Source organism: Rhipicephalus microplus, chromosome 2, assembly GCF_043290135.1.
Source record: "Rhipicephalus microplus isolate Deutch F79 chromosome 2, USDA_Rmic, whole genome shotgun sequence".
Classification (NCBI taxonomy): Eukaryota; Metazoa; Arthropoda; class Arachnida; order Ixodida; family Ixodidae; genus Rhipicephalus; species Rhipicephalus microplus.
This window is the reverse complement of record NC_134701.1, coordinates 253,477,379-253,496,449: the sequence shown is the minus strand read 5'-3', so window position 1 is coordinate 253,496,449 and position 19,071 is coordinate 253,477,379. Positions and strand designations below refer to the sequence as shown.

The 19,071-nt window shown below is 43.3% G+C and overlaps 1 protein-coding gene across 5 annotated transcripts; it reads left to right on the top strand.

Moving 5' to 3' along the window:
• Positions 1-1,226: 1,226 nt before the first annotated feature.
• LOC119170106 (uncharacterized) lies at positions 1,227-18,183 on the top strand. Of its 5 annotated transcripts, none has more exons than XM_075879825.1 (11): positions 1,227-1,829; positions 2,120-2,274; positions 2,832-2,888; positions 4,270-4,548; positions 4,994-5,038; positions 6,595-6,684; positions 6,756-6,890; positions 7,639-7,810; positions 8,417-8,736; positions 15,015-15,061; positions 16,259-18,183. In XM_075879825.1, exons 1-11 carry the CDS (start codon positions 1,528-1,530, stop codon positions 16,319-16,321), a joined length of 1,665 nt encoding a protein of 554 aa, XP_075735940.1. In that variant the 5' UTR covers positions 1,227-1,527; the 3' UTR covers positions 16,322-18,183. The 5 variants fall into 5 exon arrangements, with proteins under 5 accessions (XP_075735940.1, XP_075735927.1, XP_075735935.1 ...); XM_075879834.1 differs by having other exon boundaries at positions 1,235-1,829; positions 7,639-7,784; positions 16,259-16,348; XM_075879812.1 differs by lacking the exon at positions 15,015-15,061.
• Positions 18,184-19,071: the final 888 nt, after the last annotated feature.

Genomic DNA, 19,071 nt, shown 5'->3' with positions numbered 1-19,071 from the left:
TAGAATCATATGTGAGAACTTCTTGGTAATTCAAACAAAATTCAAGGGTCTCCAATTAAGTTTGCATTCACGAGAGTCGACTGTATTTGCTATTTTGGACAGAGCTATTCAGAAATGACTTCCTGTAGGTTTGATTTGTTTTTCATTTCGTTTCTTACCCTACATGTCTGCATGTAGATTAATTGCTTCTGTGACTGATAGGTTTCTGTTGTATGTGTTTTGCCACACAGAATGGTTTTATTGTCAAAATCTTTCACTGACTTGAACTGCTCAACTATAGTGTCTAGCATATACTTCAAGGCAGCCATGATTGGCTAGCGAAATTCAGCTAGTTGGTCCTGACAAAATGACCCTGATGTAGTGCACAAACGCAAACTGGGACCATCGTAAAAACAGATCAAGACGTCTGCAATTTGTCTTTTTCATTGTCCCTGCTTCGATGAGCAGTAAACCAAGATCTTGAGTTCAGTACCAAAAATGCAGAAATAGGGCCCAACCTGTGGCACCATTTGTGACAACATTTGGTTTCGCTCAAGCAGCTCAGTCTTTTTTTTTTTTTTCACTTCTTCTTCCTCTGTTTAAAGGAGCAAACCAGACACCCTATCCAGTTCAAGGAGCTTATCCCTCTTGCACAGGGTAGTGCAGAAGCAGCGTTCTCGCTCACCTATACGCAAGATTACCAACTGGCCCAACAACTATTTGTTTGTTTTGTCGCCCAAAAGATCTTTGAAGCTTATCCCTACGTTTCCATTCTTCTTTTTCCACCTCTACCACCAGTGTGTGCATGTGTTCTTTCTCTCTCTTTTTTCTTCATGATCCCCATTTCCATTCACGGGACGAGAATGGGGTAGCAAATCTAACACTCGCCTGATTAATTCCTTTCCCACGTTTACCCTTCTTTCTTTCTGGTCAGCTCACGATGTCGATCATACCAAACCTTCTATAGGGTGGAGATTTATCTAATGCTACAGTGTCTAGAAATATACTAGACACTGTACTAATACTTCAACACGACCGTCTGACCAAAGGAGGCGTTGGTCTGACGAAACCGAAACTAATACAATTGCAGCGCCATAGTTTCTTTTTGATGTAAACAAACTCTAAACTACGCCTAACGTTGCATGGCCTTCGAGATACCTACAGTAAACAAACAATGAACAAGAACAAGCACTGGAATAAGTACGTCATGAAACGCGCATATAGACTGAGCTACGGCACAAATAGAATGAATAATTATTGTAATGTGTTATTTTTTTTTTCAGGATGATACACTTTTTTGATTTCGAGCCCCTAAGGCGATCAAACCGTTTCGGCGTGTTTCGGGTCTTCGTCGTCTCTTCGTCATCTTCGCATAATGCAAATAAAAAGTAGCGGTAATGATTGTGGCTGTTCCGGCGGACCAGTTGGATGAATGGTGGCAAGTGCTCCGCCCTGCCGAATCTTTCCTTTCCGCCGCCGCGTTTACTGCTGGGCCGCGCTGACGGGCGTGCTCCGGGAGCAGTTTAGCGCGAGCGCGAGGACGACACCATGAACAGCGTGATGGAAGACGTGTCGTCCACGTTCGCGCTCGACCCCCAGGAAGAGATGCGGCTGCTCAAGGATAAGGTACGACAGCTGGAGCTGCAAAACAAGCAGCTCCGCCGGAGCCAACAGCACCTCAGGTCCTTGTCCCCGTGCAAAACGGTCGAGAACAACAGCAAGGACCTGAAGCAGTCGTTCAACATGAGCATGTCGGACGAAGGCAATGAGAAGTCCTCCAAAGAGAGCTCGCTCGAGGACCTCGGCATCATCGACGTCGAGTTTATGTCCGAGCTGGACGACGAGACCTGGTAAGACCGAACTCCCAAATTAGGAGCAACCCCTCTTTCCGATGCGCGACAATCGAGTGTGCGTGTTTCGTTGTTATGCGCGCTTTCTAAATCGAGATGTACGCCGCCGCGCGCGGCTGTGTGTGTGTGTGCTCTCCATACTACGCCCCCTCAACTCTCTTCTGTGGGTTTTGGTCACGGTCCGCCGCATGCCTGATTGTCCTTGCACACTATTGTGATGCACAGCTGCATCGTAGTGGCGGCCGCGGGTGTTGTGACAGATGGACGCGTGCTCTTCGGGCCTTGCGCAGGCTGTACGAGCCGCCAGAGACGGGAGCCGGCGAGGCGACGGCTGCTCCGCTGACCAGCACCACCCGTGAAAGGGTGGCCGTACAGCCCAGGGAAGCCGTCGCTGTCAACAGCGCTCTCCCCTCGCTGTCCGACCAGTTGGACGAAATCACGCAATGTGAGTCACTCCTCCCGCGATCTGTCTGTACCGTACGTGTTAACGCGAGGTTTACTTCGGCGCTGCATTCGATGTGTAAGCAATGCTTTAGGCGTTGTCCGGATACCTGCCGTCTCGACACCGCTTGCATAAATGATGCCTGCTAACGGGCGTGGACATAGCGCGTTTTATAAAACAGTAAGCGTAAATTCTGCGCGCTAACCGAATGTTAGCGATACGAAAAAACGAAAAAGATCGTGCATGCCAAAGTGTGCTCTAGTAATTGGTAAGCTGCGTTGGTTTAGAGGGACTCTAAATTATAACGAAGGCGTCTTACTGGCTCGAAGTGCAGGGTGGCACGAGTAACCTGCGCCAACATGTTTCACGCTGTGCATATCTTATTCATTGTACTATTAAGTTTAGTAAATAACTCTAGTGGGGCTTCTTGGCAAACATGATACCGCATTGTTTTTTCGAGTTCAATAACCTGCCCCATATCAGTGAACGTATCAACGTTTATTGAACATCACTATCTCGCTTGGTTGTTGTGCTGATCCCAGAAAATGCTGCATTTTCAGTGGCGTCAACTGCCGAAAAACTACGACAGATGCTATCTTGTGTTAAGAGCAATTCAGGTTTGTTCCAGACTCAATCTCAACGTTGTCTTGTCATGCTTCGTATGGTTTGTTTCTGTTTTTTTTTCCCCTGATGCATGTTCTGCGTCAACATGATTGCACCCATGCATGAGAGGTGCTGCACGGAATCCTTTAATCCGCTTGTTGAGATCTGCCCTGAATGACTGTACAGGTTAAAGCACTTGTTATATTTTGCTGTAGTGATTTGTTCTGTTATTCACTAGAGCCTGGTTTCTCAAACATGTTTTGAAATGATAATGTCATCTTCTCGCTTAAACACTGTTGCTTTTCTGCAGCATTGTATCAATGCCTGATATGGAATGAAGTTTTGTTGTTGCATTAAAAGAATGTGCTCATGCCAAGCACTGTTTGATTTGTTATGCTCTGAGAACTAGAAATTAGGACTGCATTGTGCTACCTACATGTATCATTCAATCTTACAGCATGCTTGGAGTATCTTTGAAGCCTTGCTTACTTCAAAATATATACTGTTTAATGATTAGTTTTATCTAACAAGGCTAAGTTTGAAGGGATAAAACATCCCCTAGCATTAATGTTGTGTAAATTGTTCATGTATGCTAGCGAGTGTTGCATAATGCGACCATGTTTGAAAGACATAAGAAAAAATTTGCTAGAGTTGGTGTGTTAAACTATCCTTTGCAGTGTCTAGGTACAGGCTTCAGATGTCAGGCACTTAGCACAGTTATCTAAGGCTCTGCTATTATTCGCCTGCTTCTATTTACATTTCAATGAGTGTGGTCATCTACGTAGCGTATACTTCGAATTTTTTTTTCGGGGGGTGTTTTCGTGTAGAACGGCCAACTTTGGCTATTGGTGGTCGATGTGAAGGCGTTTAAACACTTCAGTATCACCTGAGAAGTTAAGGCATTAAAAAATTTGGGGTGGGTGTCAGAACCCCCTCAACCTCCCTCTAGTTACGGCCCTGATTGTATCACTTAGTGGTGCTGTGCCCTTTGCTGTCCAACACCTTTACCCTACTTCCTATCCATGCTGGTCTGAAACTAAAAAAAAATCAAAGCTCAAGTGAAAGGAGTTTAGCTGACTCATTTAGAGATTGTGCATAATGCAATTAGAAAATCTGCTGATGAATCAACAATGAAACAACTTGTCGAGAAGTGCCCGACCACGGGTCATTGCAGCTGTTTTAACCGCAGAGGGTTAAAGTAGCCTTAATGGCAAAAGAACCCATGGTTGATAAACTTGCATGACTAAGTTTAAGAGCGTTTGCATATACCTTGCTACCGCATTAGTTCTCTATGCGAAAATTCAGCCCCCTTCCCATCAGCCGATGTTCTCACAATATGGCAAGCATAGTTAGGATTTAGTTAGGCAGTGTTATTTCACTGCATTTCTTTTCCAGGGCCAAGCAGAACGTTTGATTCGCGCACATTCACGCGCCCACGGAGGAGACGGCCCGCACTTGACCTGGAGGCCATGCCGACGATTGCCGCTGTGGAAGCAGGATCACCGAGGGAGTTGCCCGTTCGGCCAGCCGTACAGCCAGTGGCTAGCCCGGAAGTTGTGTCGCCAAGCCAGGAGGAGGCCTCGCCAAATAGTTCCGTGCCACCAGTGGTCCCATCACAAACTTTACCCCGTGCACCTGTCAGTGTTCACGAGATCGCTCGACTTCAGGAAGAGAGTGAGTGTCGATAGTGTTAGTCTCACTCGATTCATGTCTGGCACTTTTGTTACACGTTTTGTAATACTACATGCAGGAAAAGCTCCATGCTTTTTGCGCTTGTTTCCAGCTAAAAGTCTCTTGCCATATGCAGGTGCTAGGAGTGCTCATATATCTCTTTGCAAGGAACTTGCTTGTTAATGAAAGTCTGATAAGGACAATTATGAAACCATTTATCCTGTTAGTTACATGAGTGATTGCCATTCTGATGTGCTCTAGTGCTTACCACATTAGCTCACAATTTCCTAAATGCGCTATTTTTCTGCATTCTAGTTAGTAATCTGCAATAACCTGTTAACCACCTCGGCAAGTGCTTCTTAATACATTGCCCTGGTTGTTGAAACAGTGTGTTAAAAATGCTGAAAGGCTGCTAACATTTCCTCTTAACCCATCTTCTTTGCTTCAGGTTTAAGACTGAGCTCTCCCATATCTTCTCCGAAGCGAACATCCAGTAAGTAAACTACTTGCCTGATTGGATGCCAGTGTTATTGCCTTTTCTGTTTTCATGTGGCCCATATAAACAAATGAGGCAGTACCGAGTTGCTAAGTGAATTTGTAAAGGCTGACTGCTCAAGGTTTGGGTTAGACCTACCCTGTAGCTTTGCTGAAAGAGTCACTTACATGTAACTTTATCATCACTGTTTGATACAGATTGACTGCCCTTAGCTCTCAAGAAAGGAAGTGAAGAGTTGTTGTGTGTACATTTCATACTGTCCTTCATAACCAGTCATACAGCTTGCGTACTTTGTTTGTTTTTTTAATGCCATACAAACTTTTTGGACCAGGGAGATAATGGATTGTTACATTCGTGACTTTCATTCTGCGATCTCTTTTCTGCTTGTTTGCAAAACCTCTGGCTACTGAGTTTTTATCCTTGTAGGGCAGTTCACTTTGCTTACTGCAAGCTCACAGCTTTTTTTAGTGCCATTATGTCATGTTCCAAAACTAGCTCTTCACAATTTTATTCATAAACAATGTGTACTACTTCTGCTGCACAAATATTGCAAAGCCCTGCTGCTGTACTACATCTTTTGCATTACCTTTAAATCATTATTTTTGTTTTGTTGCTGTTACGCAGAAAATCTAGGAAATGAAACATGATGGTGCACTATTGTTGTTGATGATATTGGTGTCTTAAATATAGGATTCCATACACTGCATTATAGCGTCATAATGTTGTGTAGACATGCATGTGGCTTCTTATAGAGCTTTAAAGAGGCATTGATGGGATACAATGAATCAGTTTAGATTGACAAATTTTGCTCTGAAAAAATTCAATCTATAATCAGATACAACTTGAGAAGTCCGAAGAGGCCCCACCTAGACAATCAAAGCGCGACTGCCAATTACCTCTGGTGCTGAAGATGTGTCCTGGCCATGCAATCGGCAATGTTCACCGAATGTGTTGTCACTGGCCGTCCGGCTCGTGACGTCAGTCTAGGGTGGGGTGCGCACCTATTGGTGCAGGCTTGTGTGCATCCGCCTTTGAGGAGGAATGGACCTCTGAAGTTGATTCCACCATAGTTGTTTCACCATTACAGCTTTAATAGTAGAAAAGGGAATTGAGGCCTCTCTCATTTTTAAGTTAGGCACCAAAGGTTCTGCCATGATGTTGGGGAATTTTAAAATGAATTTTTCATATAACAGCAACATTCACTCAACATGATTTTCTTAAATGTGGAATATAAAGTCTCTGACCCCATTAGAGGGCAATCTACTTAATTTTTACTGATTAGGAACTAGTAGGCCGAAATACTAGATGCCATCAAAATCTATGATTTTATGGTGTTTGGCGTGGAAATTTTAAGGTGACGTTGCCTCGTGCTTTTTCTGTTTGCGTTCACCAGGTGTCTTCTTGCGGCAAGCAAGGAGATTTCGAAATTGTGAAAGAGTAGTTTACTAACAGAGAAATTATTTTGATTTTTGGGGTCCCTTTGAAGCATGGGGATGTGGATTCAAAAGTGAAGCTTATCTAAAAGATCTCTCTAACGAGACTCTTTCGTGCAGCAACTAGTGGTAGGGTTGCTGAATCAAGTCCGGACGACTCCTTGGATGATCAGCACGAAGTTCATCAGAGCAGGGTGCAGAATGCAGAAGGTTTGTTTCAACTTGCCCATGAGTTTCTCCTTTGCATTTTTTGGTTAACGGTGATCATCCACGATTCACAGGTGATGCAAGGCAACGACTTCGCACACCTCCGTTGTCCCTGGCACGAACTATGGAGAACCAGAGTCCATCGCCTGGAAGTAGTCCGTATGGCTCCAATTCTTCTCTACACCAGATGTCTCAAATTCCAAGTAAAGGTATGAGCAAGTTGCCTATCTGCTAGTTTCATCGTGACCATGACAGCAAGCTGCCCTGTTGTATTTATTGATAGATCATAACTTGTAAACTTACAACCTTGGACCTATGCTTCAAGCAGCTCTGCGGAACCTTTCTAGATGATTAAACTGGCAAAGGTGGGATAACGGGGCAGGCCAAGCTGCACATTACCATGTCATTGCCGGTGTGGTAATACTATGCTAGTGACGGTGTCTCTTTTGGTATAACTTTACACCAGTGCTTTATAATTTTGCTGCTATCCCAGAGAAAATGTGGAAACCTAAACATATTGATGATGCTGCAATGTCGTGCTGTCATTGACGTTGATGTCAAGTACAGTATTCTTTATACTAGTTGCTCATGGTGGTTTAGAGGTTGCAGTGCTTGGCTGTCGGCTCGAAGAGTGCGGGTACAACCCGGCAGCAGTGGTCGCTTTTCGATGCATTTGAAATGTTGGAGGCCCGTGTACAGTGCACGTTAGAAAACGCCAAATGGTCAAAATTTCCGGAGCCCTCAAATATGGTGTGCTTCGTAATCATATCCTAAATTTGGCACAAAAACACCCAGATATTATTATTTTTTTATACTGTGTATCGTAGCATTTTATTGGTGTTGCACCCGACTTTCTGAACTTTTCAAGATGAGGCAGCATTGGTGATAGCAGTACCTGCATTCAATATGTATCTTTTCTGAAGAAAAAAAAAAGGGGGGGTGCTGTTTGTGTTGCAGGTGCAACGCGAAGGAGCCTGCCCAACTTGAGCAGGGTGCTGAATGGACTAGGCACTCGCAATCCCAGCGCAACTGGCCACCAGTCCAAGCAACAACAATCGTCGTTGAGCCATCGAAACAACCTTAGCCAGCTCCCTCAGCCCGAGGCGAGTGTGATGCATAGCGTGACCAAGTGAGAGATCGTTGTCAACTTGCATACTTGGCTCAGTTGAGCTGCAGAAGCAGCAAATAGGGTAGTTAGAATGTATGATTGGTGAATGCGGAAAGCGTAACCATTTCTTGCTGCTTTAATCAAGTAGGCTGTTAAGCATTCGTGATCTTGATGTGTGACAGCAAACATGTTTTAACTACTAGCTTAGCAGCATTTGCCCAAGAAAGCATGCAGTTTGTGATAGCCCAGAGGTTATTGAGCTAACTTGGTTAATACAACTCTGGCATCAACTGTAGAACAACCATCTGTACCTGAAACAGTTAGCGTGAATTTAAGATAAGTTGCAAAGGATATGGCGTACGCAACATGTCTGAGAAATCGGTGACAATTGAGTTACAAAATGAGAAAAAATCGTGACTAATTAAAGTATATAATCAGTGAGTATTTCTGGTAGTGAAACTTTATTCCACTAAGCGAATGATGATTCTACTGATCTAATATTGCGCTAAAAGCTTTTGTGTGCTGTAACTTGGTGCATGTCACGGTCAAAGTGATTGGTTAAAGCTTCTATGTTGTGGCTTATAAGAAATAGAAGTGTTGAAGCATGATAATCCACCATACTTGCAGATCACAGGCCGCTCCGCATTGCCCACGTCGGCACGCACCCGCTCGTCCTCCGTGGTGGCCGCCGTCTCAACACCACAGTCGGGGCCTTCCTCAGCCTCCAGGACGTCCCATGCAGGAAGGCGCTCTCTGGGCTTGCCACAGAGAGTGTCTCACGCATCGCCCCCTTCTCGTATGCCGCCACCTGCAAGGTACATGCCTGCAGCCCCTCCGGCAGCATCGGCAGCACCTACAGCTCCGACAACTCCTGCGGCCACTTCCGTTCCACAGAGGTCGGGGCTGCCGCGACCTTCTCGGATTCCACCGCCACGTTCGCAGAAGAGGTGAGCGCCGTGCAAGAACTGCTCCCACTGTGCCTGAGAATGTGACTGGCTTGTTGCTTCTCCCCAGCCTGCGCTTGCGAAGACGTTTGGTGCTGGCATTGTTGGTATACGTATTCCACTGCTGCTGCTGCTGGTGCTAGCAACAAAAATGGTCCGAAGGCAAGAAATTTCCTGGGAACTTTGCTCTACATGAACCATAGGGTGGCTTCAGTTTCGAAAAGCTTTATTCTTTCCTACCAGTTTTCTGCTGGCATTTGTCAGCCACTGTTACTATTCCAAGTGTACTCCTATTGAGGAGGTGTCTACTACGAAGGTGCATATTTACATCCTGGCAAGATCGGTGAAGTATGTTATTGGCACATTGGTACACCCAATTAAGAGCTTGTAGAAGTTCCAGGGGGTTTTCCTTCTTGCCATTTTTTTTTCTTTTTGTCCAGTGAAAGTTTAAGCACCATAATTTGCATTGGGTTGTGCTTGTCAAAGAATTGGTGGTAACATGGCAAGCTCTGATGTGTGCATCATGACTGGGCTCCTGTTTTTGCTCTTCCCTTTGATTACAGTGTCGAAAAAGCTTGCTTCTTTCTCTTTTTTGTTGGTGTTTACATGCATGACATTGTATTTTTGGTGGTCTTGCACGCAGAAAGTTTGCTGGGCAGTGACTTATTCAACAACTGGTAACAATCATTTCAAGCCTCACCTTTGTTTTGTTTTCTAAATATTTAGTATGAATATATATATATATATATATATATATATATATATATATATATATAATGTTGCTGTATTGCTAGTAGGTGTGAGACATTTAAAAACTCGTGTTTGACAAGCATTCACGTATACGGTATAGATCATCTGGTGTATCAAATAACTTGGACCAAGAATAAAAAAAAAAGCTGTGTGCTCTAGTAAGGTACTTCCTGTTATGTATTATAGTGGTAGTCATGTGTACATACCTGTATTTTTCAAGGACGATAGTCTTTCTTGGGGACCTTCAACGCAAAAATTTTGGTCTGTATGTCTGCACATTCGTCTGTTTGTTCGCTCTTAACGGTACTTCGACATCAAATGATACCCCAAACGGCGGACCCCATCCCCAGCGCCCACCAATATTGCTCAAGTTTTAGCGTTCATACTTGTGTGATTGTCAATTGAAAAGCGATTATTGCGCATATCTGCGGTACCATAACAACACGTCAATATGCTGTATGTGTGCTTTATACTAGAAAAGGCATACATAATTCTAAGGCTCGTAGTGTTTATCGGGCTGCGCTGATAATGCAACGCTTGCACGAAAAGGCAAGAGTTTTCAATGCTTTGCTAAGACGACACGGTGGCAGCACCTACCCATCGCCTTGCGATCACCTTCAAGACAGGCAGGCATTCCGCGCGCTTAGTTTTTCAAGATAACTGCCTGATAGCGCTCATGTTTCACATGTGACGTGACTTGATGCGCTCGTTCGCCTCCGCTGCATGCTCGAGGCAGTCTGACGCAGCGCCTCCAGAATACCATTCACCGATTTTCTTGCGCAGAACATTAAATAAGCGTTTTGTTCACTCTCTGCAGACGCAAGACTCGTCTTTTGATGACATTTCCAGTGTAACATGCAGGTATGGGGCCAATTTTTTTCTTGGCTGACTGCTAATTATTGAACTAGCCAACTACTACATTCTTACTTGAATAAGTAAAATATTAATTTTATGCTGTACCTTGGCTCAAATAAATCCAGAATCAACCATTTATTTTTTTTAAAGAAAAACTGAAAGCATGCGAAACATGCCAAATATGAAATGGATGTGCTGGCGCACGCCACTACTCAAGCCTTCTTTGATTCATGCATGGCCGCATTCGTTCATTATACAGGACGTCATGCTATTAGATAGACACACATAGACACACATGAAAACACTCCGCTGATGCATCTATCATTGAGTGTGAAGCCCCGAACAAAAGGGTTATGAACGAATGCAGCTGTGCATGTACTGAAGAACGCTTGGAAGCATTAGAGTAGTGGCGCACCACTGTGCGTCTATTTATTATTTGGCCTGTCTTGTGCACTTTTGCTTTCTCTTGAAAAAATAAAAATACAGGCAGATTTCGGCAACAAATAAAAGGTCGTTCCTGGTGTTATTTGAGATGAACAAAATAAAGTTAATATATTACGGATTCAAGCAAAAACTAGAAAGTTAGCTAATTAAAGTTAATTAATTAGCATTTACCGAAAAATGCAGATTTATACGGATAAAATCAAAACTCTCAAGCCTCTCTTAGTCCAGAGTTTCTAATGTTAAAATTGACCAAGAACTGACCTGACATTTTGGGACTGATTCGGTCCCTTTTTAAGAAATCTGGCCGGCTCCGAAGCTAGCGACTATTTTTTTTTTTTTAGTGGCGTTCCTTTCTCAGTCGTTCTTCCCGCCATCCTTGTTGCTGCGGTGTTTTCTCTACGGGTTCTGCAGACCGTGCACAAATACACTCGGCCATGTCCCTGTTCAGTGGGTAACCTTTCCAGGGGTTGTTTGGGTATGCCAGGACTCTATGAACTGTCTTTTTTTTTGTGTGCTGCTGGCTTCTGTGTTGATGACCCAAGTGTCGTTCAAGTTGACGGGAGCTTTTAATTTTAACATTACAAACTTTGGACTAAAAGTGACTGGAGAGTTTAGTCTGTTCGGATAAATTTTTATCCAGCCAGACAGATCTCTCGAATATGTTCACCTTGAAGTACAGATTGCCCCGCCGCGGTGGTCTAGTGGCTAAGGTACTCGGCTGCTGACCCGCAGGTCGCGGGATCAAATCCCGGCTGTGGCAGCTGCATTTCCGATGGAGGCGGGAATGTTGTAGTCCCGTGTCCTCAGATTTGGGTGCACGTTAAAGAATCCCAGGTGGTCGAAATTTCCGGAGCCCTCCACTACGGCGTCTCTCATAATCATATGGTGGTTTTGGGATGTTAAACCCCACGAATCAATCAATCAATCGAAGTACAGATTGTATGCACACATGACTACCGCTAATATACAACACATAGAACTTTCCCAGAGCACATGGTTTTTGTTTTTTTTTTGTTTTTAGTTCGAGTGAGCTGGGACAGCCAGTGTACATATATAGACAGATGTCCTACACAAGTGTCGTCAGTTGGAGTTCAACAGTACTGCTCAACTATGATGTATATGCGTATGTATGCAAATTTATGCACATGAGGCTGGCGTGCATGTCCTACTGTATTTGATTGTTTTACTTCAGGAGTTATTGAGCATTATGATGGTGGGACTATTTTGCATGTGTAAAAGATATTTTTTTTCTTGTTATAGGCACTGTGCTGAAGCTTGGGCGACATGAGTGTGTTGATTTCTGGTTACCGCTGTGCAGTGTTTTTATCACATTTTACATTTAGATATTCAGCGTAGCTATTAACTGTTCAGAAGTTCTCTGCTTGGTGTTTGAACAAAATAGAAGTGTAGGGGAATATGAAATCGCAGCAATGAAAAATTCTTGCAACACAGGACGTTGATAGAGCTACGCAGACTTATCCTCCTAGAAACTGCAACTTGAAAAAAACTAGTCTGTTTGTTGAAATATCGGCTGCAGCAACTCCCCGTGTTTCGAGGGTCTCTGCGTGGGCTCATGACTTTGGAGAGCGAGAAATAGCTAGCCTGGAGGAAGTTTCTTAGATTGGTAGAGGTTGCGGCACTCATTGCAGATTTGAATAGCTCTTCTTTTGGTAGGCCTGAACCTTAATTGTAATTAATGTTAACCCTAACTGCATAGTGGGCTCTCAATGAATCGGAATTTCTTAACAAGAATTGCTGCTTAAAGGGAAGAAGTGCTTCTGACAAGATTGATTTCATACTCATATTCTTCACCCCTCTTCATCTCTGATCTCGGCTGCTGCATTTTCGATGGAGGCGAAAATGCTGTAGGCACCTGTGCTCAGATTTGGGTGCACGATAAAGAACCCGAGGTGGTCAAAATTTCCGAAGCCCTCCACTAAGCTGTCTCCCACAATCATATGGGGGTTTTGGGGCGTTAAACCCCACGTATCAATCATCAATCCTGTTCCCCTCTCAGTAAATGGAACTCCTGTTTAATGAGATTCCACTGTACTTGAAAAGGGGAAACGTTGATCAGTAGTTAATAACACCAAATTTTTGAACCATAATTGCAGGTTAACAATACGTGTCCCATGGCAAAGCATTCGGTATTGTACAAATAGTAGCATCGCGGAAATAAGGAAACACAGGACCACGTTGCGACATTGAAAATTCATGTTCGTGAAAAAAGAATAAGGGGGATGACGTACACAATAGAATCGCCGAATGTAGACGGTAGCACTGTGAAGTCTGTCCTCTCCGTGGACAAAGGTGCTCTACCACTTCGCCAACAGTAGCACGTGACAAGGTTAAAATTATTTCACACTACATACGTAGTTCTTGCAATTGGTTGCTGGAATATATGAATAAAAGTTATATATGAATATATAAAATAAAAGGGAATGTGTACATCTGTTTCATTTTTTCCCGTAAAATGCAGTGATAATGGGGCTAATGTGCCTCCGTTTTGCATGCGTTCGTGTCCCTGTGGTGCCCCGCGGTAAACGCATTAAGCAGACTTCAGCCTTGGAAACGAAAGTAATGTTCTGGCGTATTCAAGCACTCATTATCCTCGTTCATTCTACCGTGTTCAAGTAAACATTAATGCGGCACTGGCTCGTAGCACTGGCTCTCGTGCCTGTGAATTGTTACAGTTTTTGTGCTCGGTAATGGGTTGCAAGCCTGATGATCGGTGAGTCAGTATACCACAAAGTAATGCTGGTCAGCAAAACAATGCTGCACGCTTGCTCGGCGGCTCGGCTTGCTCGGGCTCGTCATGTGCGGGCGCTCTTAATGGGCATGACGTGCTCCTCTAGCGCGGATGCCGGAAAGGGCGGGCAAGAGATTCGGCTAGCGGAGGCTATGTGGGACGAGGGGCAAGAGTTTCGAGCTCACCTCCTTGCATCGTTTTCTCGGCTCGTAATTAACCGAATGAGAAAGTTCTTGCGGCATAATGCTCATCGGACAAACTACTGCCACTATGTATCTAAAATTTCTTCTAGGCCTTTGTAAGGGGCCCTTTACGTTCCAGTTGCTAACTTTACTTAACCAACTAAGGTAACTCCGCAACTGCTCTCTTTCCTTGACATTTACAGTAAAGTACCACACTACCGGGCATCACAGATAATGTCTCTTGACATCCTCAAAAAAAAGGGGGGGGGGAGTGGGAGTTTAATAAATGAATTTTGATGACTATTTTTGGTATAACTTTTTCGGTACAGAAGGCATCTCAAGGTCACTAGGGACATTAATTACAGCAGTAACAAATGGGACAGCTTGCATCATGACAGCGGTTGTCGTGTTTTCAGTGTTTGTGCACACCCCACCTCTCAATCTTATCGTTAACAAAATGAAAGGCTGTCTTTACTGCTAACTTGCAGGAAAGAAGACTAGTTACAACCAAGTTCTAGGCAACGGACTACAAAGAAATAGCTTCATTGAATAGCAGTTATTCGATTGGTACAAACCAGGTGAATGTTGTTTGCTTAGTAAGCAATGTATGTTCCGCTAGCTCTGTGTTCTTCTGTCTTATGGGAGTTCCGGTTTGTGCTAATGTGGGCAATCTTTACTGTGACTGCACTAGTATGGTTAAGGTTGAGAAGCACGGTCTGCTGGGCGAGTTGGTAATTCATCTTAACTGAGTTGCGTGAAAAAAAAATTTTTAAGTACAAAAGGAAGACACCGTGCACCATGTTCAGGTGTCTTCCTTTTGTACTTCATATTTTTTTCCTCGCAACTCAGTTAAGATAGTTGAGGTTAAGTTGTAAATATTTTTCCTTGCAAGGAACATTTAGCTTTGTTGTTGTGCTGCTAGTCATTAGAAAAAATTCTCATTTTTCAAATGAAACAGCAATGATTGCATGATTATCAAATAACTCGCAAGAATGCACATTGGTGGAGGCACAACATTTCGTCGAATATTTAGAGCGATATTACATGCTGTTGTAAAGTTTATGGAATGAGGCACATTGAAGGGACATGTTCACCAGGTTCTTTACAAAGCCATGGCCATTTTTCTCAAATGTAGGTGTTACTTCTGTTGGGCCCATGGTGTGGTTGCATGGGAGTGCTACTCTGGTCAAGAGTGTGACAACCTGGTTTCTTGATTCCTTTTTGTTTGCGTGTGTGCTTTGATAGTTGCATGCACTATTTGATTGCAGTTGCATTAACGGTCTTCTTTTCCTTTTATGCAGAACGTAGATGCATGGAATGTTGCGCTCTAAAGAGAACGAGCTTTGTTGTAAGTTGCCGCTGCCTGGGAAATGGCAGCTGATGCGTGCTTTTGATCGTGCTTCTATTTGCCATAAATGAGAGAGGAAAGTGTCACAAATGTCTTGCGATTAAGCTGTGCCTTGGGAGGATGTAACGAAAATGTAAACTGAAATGGGAGTGTGTGCAGGATAAATTGTGGTCTATTTTGTGTTTAAGCGTCTGCTTAGTGGAGCATGCTTCTGGAAAATACAGGTTTCAATGTGCGCGTTTCATGGCACGCAGACAGTGCACTGCTGTCATGCGCTACCATAGTCTGGTACTGTAGGTTATTCTCGTTCATAAGTATAAAGTGAAACGTGGATTAGTCGGGTGTTACGGGCTCCCCTGAAACAGTGCGATGAAGTGAATGCGCTGATGCTTGACCATTTTATGCTGTTGCTGAAGTCGGCGTGTCAGCACACCAAAATATTTCAAAAATGTGTTCCGGGTTGTTGAGACTTTGTTATTTGGTGAAGGGCAGTAACAAGAATATGTTATTTATGATTTTCTAGAGATTGGGCTTGCACTTAATTATTTTATTCCCAAATTTATTTAAGTTAAGTCAATCTGGGCTAAGCTAACAATATTTGGCTTGATTGCTAAATACTGTGGCCATATAGGGTGAATTAGGAAAGGACAAAAATACGACTGCTCTGTTTTAACATGCTAGCTTTATTAAAAAACAAAAAACCTAGGCTATATATCGATTTGACTGTCTCATACCTCTTTTTTTCTTTGATGGCTGTTGCACCAAGAAATGTTTCATTTGCTTTTGGCAGCATTTTCTTCAACTTATCATAATTAACTGTGTAATAGGTGTCTAATTAATTTGTAATTGTCATAGGGAGTTAGAGTGCATACAAAGCAGCATTGTACCACCTTAACTACATTGCAATATAGTGTCCAGCTCCTTGTAATAAATTACAGAAAATTCTGATATGTTCATCAACGGTCCCTTTATACCTGCAGGAGAAAACACGCTATATCTCGAAAAAGCTGAACTTTGTCCAGCATTTATTAAAACAACCTGCATATAGGAGGGCGAACACTAAATGACACATGCTTAGTAATCAGTTTTGCTGGGCCCTTATTGCACCATGTGCACAGTTCATAACCTTTATTACTTATTGTTTTAATTGGTGAAAAATGAAGGCTAGTGTTGCTCATTACTGCACTTCACTCTCAGGTCTGGAATCCCTGCCTTCAGCAGGAATGCTGCAATGCCATCAAGGTTTGCAGAACCGGATGACGACTGGAGTGACGGTTGTTACTGAAAAATGCCACGCCATAGGCAGCCGTGCCCATGCGCATTTTATATTTTTTAATAGCAGCATTTTGCAATGGGTTTTTCATAATTATTTTTACGATGATGAAATGGTGTGTACTCCTGGTTCTTAGTTCAAAAAAATAATAAGCGCATCGTTCCCATTGCTCTGCTCCCATTGGCAGAGTGATGTTCTGTGTTGTCCCCTGTCTCTCACTCATCTCAAAGCTGGGCTTGTTCTGATGTGAGCAGTTGTATGTGTTGTAGTTCAATTTGCAACATGCCAGCAGGTGGTATCCCAGAGAAAATATTTCGTAGCTGCAAGGCAGCACTCTGGATAAAGTGTAACATTTCCTTAAAGGGGGGCCGTGCAACACTTTTTTTAACATTGTCAGTAAACACTGCAAGTGTTCGAGGATCCTGTTAACATGTGAGCCACTTTTTAGAGTGCTGCACACTCTATGACAATTATGTTTCAAAGACTGCTTCGAATCACTGTAATCTTGGTAAATTGCATTGTTGACGGGCCCAACATCTGCGAGTCCAACACAACCATTGGCTGATTTGAGCATTAGTGAGCTTCATAGTTACCGTGCCTGCCTCGAGGTGCTAGCACATGCTGGTGCATACTGTAATGTGCTTGAACGGCACAGCACAAGGCGCTCTTAATCACACCAAAAGGCAATGCATTAAAGAAAAAGAAGAGAGTGCTGAAGTTCACGATGCGTCCCGCTGTGTAGCTTTTGTCACGCTTGTCGGGACAAAAGGAGAGGCGAAACACCCTTAAAGTGCGAAACAAATCCCGGTAACTCCAGTGAAGTCATTCAGTGACTACTTAGAAAAGTCATGCTGGTCCCCTTTAAGTAAATATACTTCAGATGTTTCAAAGTCTGGTGCCAATGGATTGAAGCTAGTGACCTCGTTGCCATATGCAAACTGGAAAAGAGCTCTCTCTGGGAATTTGCTGAAATTAGGTGTCGTGTTGGTTCATTTTGGATTATAGAGCATTGTTTCCATATGTGGTTCACTTTGGAGCTTTGTGCTGGCCGATTTATAAATGCTGCAGATTCTAAGTCATCCATATATAATATCAAGACTTAACTGACAAATTTGCTCCGAACTGTTCCTGCTACACCTGTCAGTGCTCCAAACCAAAGTTATAGAACATTGCAGACCTGTCATTTAGCTTACTGTGTTGTCTCATGTCTTCGCCCTTTGTGTTGCGCGGCCAGGGTAAGCAAAGTGGTGTAATACGAGCCCATTCATTCCTTCTCTTTCTTATTTGAGCCTGGCACCTTATTGCTCACATTTGAAATCTCTTAACATTCTACACTTTTTTTAGCGTACAAGGCAGTAGTGCTGCCTATAAGTGGAGATTGTCATGTTTTTGGAGGCTCTGGAAAATGGTGGTTCACTGGAACTCTGCAGTGCAGAGAAACGGGGTTGGGGGATTCTCTGCATTTAGAGCAATATTACTGTGATATATTTATGGAGCTGGCCATGCAAGACCTCTCTTTTATTTCATAAACTGCTTCCAATTCTCCCCTTTTTTTCGGCCATGCGAAAAAAAGTCTGGAGTGGTTGTAACTTCCCTGTCCGCAAGATACCGCATCCGTTAAGAATAGTGTGAATGTCTCCTCACAAGTACAACCTGAAGGAGCAGTCGCCGATTGCTCGCTTGTACATTAACGTTGCAGGGTTTGTTGTGGAAGCTGAGAATAATTCATCTCAGCTTAGGTGCAGCATGCTTGAACTGTATTCATGCAGATGCTACAGTGATGACAAATGCATTGTGTATATATAACTGCTGTTTTTCTATGAAACAATAAAATTGCTTGCGTGACAAAGTACATGTCATTATTCAACGAGTCTCGTTACAAAGAAAAGTGATACCTTTTTAACGTTGCCATAAATTAATGGCTGGTTTTAAAAAATGTGTTTGGCATCTTTTATTTTTCAGTAATGCTCTAACCGCATGCACGTGATTGATTTCCTAGCGACAGCGACAAGCTTGCTTTATCGCATCGCGACGGCTGCAACCGCATGTCGGCAACAAAGTGTCATTGTTGCTTGAATGAAAACAATTACGTGCATAGCCATAAATTGCGAATTTAGTCGATGACAACATGCCTTCTTTTTTTCTTTGCCGGCCGTTCCCTTTGGCTAATGCTGTAGACAGTGCGCGGCTTTTGTCACTCTCCACAGTGGGATTGAATACCTTAAAGAACAGATGTCGGTCAAAATTTAGCTGTGCAGTACCACAGCCATGAGATCATGTAAATTTACTGCAAGCCGTCTTCATAGCAATGCCCCACTTTCTGTACCTGCTGCAAGTAAGCTCCATGCCAGTATATGCAAGTGCACTAGCTTTTCATACGTAGTACTGTTGCCATGAATGAACTTTGTGACGACTTGCACTGAAATTCCACTATCCTCCGACATGCATTTTGTTCAATTCATTGGCAAGTTTGCTGTCGTCTTGGTAATAACAATTGTCTACTAGCCCACTATGACATCTGCTGTTCCCAAAGTGTGCAGTAGCCCTTGCATAACGAACATGGGCAGCTTATCAGTCCCGAGGAAGCTGTGATCCACATTGTAAGCAGCGCAAATGTCGTTTTAGGGCAATTACAGAAGTTTCTCAGACTCCTGAGAGGTGTTTACATGCAACTGAAAATTTCATAACTTTAAATCCACACCACATGGTTTTAAATTGCATGAAAGGGTGCCACTTC